This window comes from Pseudomyrmex gracilis, unplaced genomic scaffold (assembly GCF_002006095.1).
Source record: "Pseudomyrmex gracilis isolate BER0280 unplaced genomic scaffold, ASM200609v1 scaffold_1342, whole genome shotgun sequence".
Taxonomy (NCBI): domain Eukaryota; kingdom Metazoa; phylum Arthropoda; class Insecta; order Hymenoptera; family Formicidae; genus Pseudomyrmex; species Pseudomyrmex gracilis.
The window spans coordinates 25,474-30,243 of NW_018021926.1; the positions used below are offsets into that span (position 1 = coordinate 25,474).

The 4,770-nt window shown below is 38.1% G+C and overlaps 1 protein-coding gene across 1 annotated transcript in view; it reads left to right on the top strand.

Annotated features, from left to right (window-relative positions):
• LOC109862077 (uncharacterized protein K02A2.6-like) overlaps nucleotides 1-3,413 on the top strand; it is a 4,267-nt gene extending 854 nt beyond the window's left edge. The window contains exons 2-3 of the mRNA XM_020441976.1: nucleotides 795-930; nucleotides 2,673-3,413. Of these exons, the coding sequence (XP_020297565.1) occupies nucleotides 795-930; nucleotides 2,673-3,413 (877 nt within the window). The remainder of the gene's footprint in view (nucleotides 1-794; nucleotides 931-2,672) is intronic.
• Nucleotides 3,414-4,770: the final 1,357 nt, after the last annotated feature.

Consider the following 4,770-nt stretch of genomic DNA (forward strand, 5'->3'; position numbering starts at 1 on the left):
GTGTACCAGTGGTATGAACGCTTTAAAAGTGGTCGTGAGACTGTTGAGGACGATGCTCGTCCTGGGAGGCCATCGACATCGAAAACTGATGAAAACGTCGATGAAATCCGACAATTGTTGATCGAAAATCGCAAATTGACGATAAAGGAGATAGCTGAGACCACCAACATATCATTCGGATCCGTACGCGAAGCTATCCGCAAAAAAAGACCTGCTTTGTGGGGCAACAACTCGTGGATTCTCCATGACGATAATGCGCCATCTCATAATGCGTTGATAATTCGTGAGTTTCTCGTCAAAAACAACACCAATACCATTCAACAATCGCCCAATTCACCTGATCTGGCACCATGTGACTTCTTCCTATTCGATCGACTCAAAAAACCACTACGAGGAACTCGTTTTGAGAGTGTGGAGGCAATAAAGCTAAAATCGTTGGAGACACTAATGGCTATACCAAAAACCGACTTCCAGAAAAGCTTCGAGGGGTGGATCAAACGCTGGCACAAGTGCATCGCAGCCGACGGGGACTACTTTGAAGGGGACAACTTGAATTTTGAAGAATAAACATGTACTTTTCTTTTTATGAATAAATTCCGGTTATTTTTTGATCATGGTAGTATGTTCGGCCAGAAAATTTAGCTTTTTCACCAGCGGTATAATTGCTTAAATACTACAAAATCACCTCAACATGATTTTCAAGCTCATGGTGCTTTGGTTAATAAGCGATGTGAAGAATTTAAAATATCGACGATTACTGCGGATCAGTTTAAATGCTTGATATTTGTATGTAGCCTTCGTTCAGCAGCGGACGCTGACATTTGTAACAAGTTGCTTCATTTAATTGACACTAAGCCAGATTCACTTACAATCGAGGATTTAGTCATTGAATGCCAGCGTTTGGTTAATCTAAAACAAGACACTTTGTTGGTACAGAATTAAAAAGCAGACTTGAGTACAGTTGCTCTTGTTCAATCAAAAAACATGCAAAAAAAGAGAAGTTTCAGTTTAATTAGAAAAACAAGGGTAAGAAGAATGACAAAAAGAATTCATCCGGTAAAAAACCTTCAACTCCTTGTTGGTTTTTTCTTCACTATTCTACCTAAAGACTGTACTTTCAAGTCGCACAAGTGTCAGAGATGCAAAACCGTCGGTCACAAAGATGGTTATTGCGCAATTAAAACTAAACATATAATATAAGATACGCTCGTTAATATAACAATAAAATATGATAAAATAACAAGATCTGTTTTCAGCTAATAGAAGATCTTTAAATTTTTTATTAATAGACAGTGATATCAAATAAAATATGGAATGATATCAAATTATAAATTACAAATTACAAATAAACGTTTCGGCTCTCACTTGAGCCCTCTTCAGTATTAATTCGAAATTTATTCACGCCATATCGCAAAGAAATGTAGATGATGTTGAGTATAATCTTACAATATGGAAGTCCAACGTGGGATGTAATGTTAAAATTTAGACTTCCTGAAAAAGTCAATAGTTCAAAGTCACGCACAATCTCACAATATAGTAGTTAGCGTATAAACACAAACTTACATCTTCGAAGTCAAGAATCAAACACTGAACAGAGGAAAAAGGCAACGGTTTATATATGTATAAGAGTCCCCACTATCGTAGCAAGTCCGTTGAGATTTGAAATTAGTTGATATTAGTTCATTATTTACCACTGTTCCAATCGAACTTGCTATAAATGGGTTAAAGAATAGATGGTCATACATTTCCAAAAACACTAATATTCCGCTGGAAGAATTTTTGATTGCGATTACTTTTGTACTTTCCTCTACATATTTCACCTTCGACGATGTCATCTACAAGCAGACCTTCGGCACTCTCATGGGTTCACCTTTGTCCCCTCTCATTGCGGATTCTATTATGCAAAATTTTGAAAACAAAATCCTTAATAAATTTTATAATTCAATTCGTTTTTATTTTNGCTATGTAGATGATATCGTTCTGTCAGCTCCAGCATATTTTATTAATGACATTGTACGCTTTTAATACATTTCATGACAGAATAAAATTTACCATCGAATTGGAGGATAACCGTTGTATAAACTTCTTAGACTTATCGATTCATGTAGTGAACAATAGATTAAAGATAGATTGGTTTCACAAGAAGACCTTTTCTGGTAGATTCCTGTCATTTTTTTCCCACCACCCTCTCTGTCATAANAAGGGCACAATTTTCAGCCTTATTGACCGCGCTATTTTATTGTCGCATCCGGATTTTCACAAGAAAAATATCATTTTGGTTATTAATATTCTTTTAGACAATGGTTACCCTCTAAATTTTGTCTTCGATAATATTAATATCAGGATCAAAAAATTCATCTCTAAAAAGATTAATAATTCTCTCAATTTCAATCGGAATTCTCTTAACACTACTAGAAATCTGATTGGGTATTCCTGTACATTCAGCCAATCGGTTGCAGCGTTGGGCTTTACAGTTACTTTCCTATGACTTCTAGATAGAATATATCAAGACTGCGGAATTCGGTCACGCCGATGTCTTATCCAGACTTATAGACCAGCAGATACGCCCTAAGGAAGATTTTGTCATTGCCTCTGTTTAACTTGAAGATGATCTGTCTTTTGCCTTGCAAGAGTTTTTTCAAAAAGGACCTGTTTCTCCTATCATTTTCCAGATCTTTGAGGCGACCAAGAAAGATGATATTTTACAAGAAGCGATCAAGTACGCATTTACTTCATGGCCTCAGATTGTTGACCAGAAGACTTTGCAACCTTATTTCCGTAAGCGACATTCGCTATCAGTGGTGCAAGGTTGTCTCGTATTCAACGACAGAGTCGTCGTGCCATTCTGTTTCCGTTCTCAGATCTTGAAACAGTTACATAAGGGTCATCCTGGTATCACACGGATGAAAGTTTTGGCGCGTTCATACTTCTATTGGCCAAAAATTGATGCCGATATTGAATGGTTTGTCAAGCAATGCAGAAATTGTGCTTTTGCTGCAAAGGCTCCGGTTAAGGTTCCTTTGCAAAGCTGGACTCAACCAACGGCACCTTGGCAGAGAATACACATTGATTATGCTGGACCGTTAAATGGAGAATACTTTTTTGTCTTGGTAGATGCTTTCTCCAAATGGCCAGAAATCATACCCACTCAGTCAATCTCTGCTCAACAAACAATTAATATACTTCAGAGTATTTTTGCTCGTTTTGGCATTCCAGAAACAATTGTTTCAGATAACGGAACTCAATTTATTTCAGAGAAATTTCAAACATTCTGTTTGACAAATGGAATTCAGCATTTGCGTAGCCTTCCTTTCCATCCTAGTTCCAATGGTCAGGCCGAACGTTTTGTGACACTTTCAAACGAGGACTCACTAAACTTCAAGCAGGAGGAAACAATAGCTCTTCTACAATAGAATTTCTATCCGTTTTCCTTCAATCCTACAGGTCCACACCAAATCTAAATGTTCCAAATAAGTTGTCTCCAGCCAAAGCACTTATTGGAAGACCAATCCGAACAACGTTGGATTTAATAAAACCCGCCGAGTTCCTAACGGAAATCAGCTGAAACAAGAGATACAATATAATCGGAAGCATAGAACTAAGTTTAAGGAATTCATTCCAGGAACACAAGTTTACGTATAAATTCATTCAATGAATAAATGATCTTGGATACCCGGCGAAATCATCAAACGCATTGGTAAGGTCATGTACAATGTCCTTGTACCAACTCGTAGACGACTAGTTCGCGCGCACACAAATCAGTTAAAACTGAGACACAACAACATTAATGAAAAAAAATTTCCTGAGATTTTCTTGAACGTTTTTGACCTCACGGACGCTTCACAACAGACACTGCACGCTCCGCAAGAATCACTTTCACCACTGCAAGAACCTCCACAAGAATCACTTCCAGAAACTCAGCGCGAGTGAGCAAGTGATTCTGGATTTAGCTGTTCAACCTCGACATCAAGTGAATTCTTCAAGACAAAAACTGAGAGAGTCAACTTCAACTGAATCTCAGCAAGAACACAGAGAGTCAACGTCAACCGAGTCTCTATCAGCTTCCGATCTCCCTAGGTCAATCCGGGACTTCGCTCGCTCAAGACGCAGCCCAATAAGATTTAAGGACTACGTTTGTCGACACTTAAAAAAAGGAAAGATGATGTAATCGATACGACATCGTATCGATACTGCTATCGATCGTTAATAGCAACGATTCAACAAACTTTCAATTATTAATTCAGTTGACATTCATTTATTCATTCATTCGTTCTTCATCTGTAAACTTGTATCTTTCAACGTCTAATAAATTGACTCGATTTATTTATATAAATCACGTTTATTTAGTTGTGTGTCTGCAACAAACATAACACTATTTTACTGTATTTGACGCCGAAGCACAGGCTGTGCTCTGTGCCCTTAAATACATCAATGAATTTAGATTCAACCGCTCGTATATTGTTACAGATTCGCGTAGCGTTCTGGAGTGTCTGGCATCCTCCGATCCCAGAGGCACTCACTCTACTACAATTTACAAGATAAAATCCTTAGTCTGTGAGCTCGCTACCCAAAATATGCAGGTTTAGTTCGTTTGGATCCCGGCTCATAAAGGCATTTGAGGTAATGAGATGGCCGACATGTATGCAAAAAAGTCACTTGAACTTCCGGATCCAGGAGTCACCGCTAAGTGCCCTGCAGAATTACTCGTCCCTGACCTTAGAGCCCGTTCCTTGATGGAGTCTAAAAACGTTTTGCTGGAGGAAGCAAGAT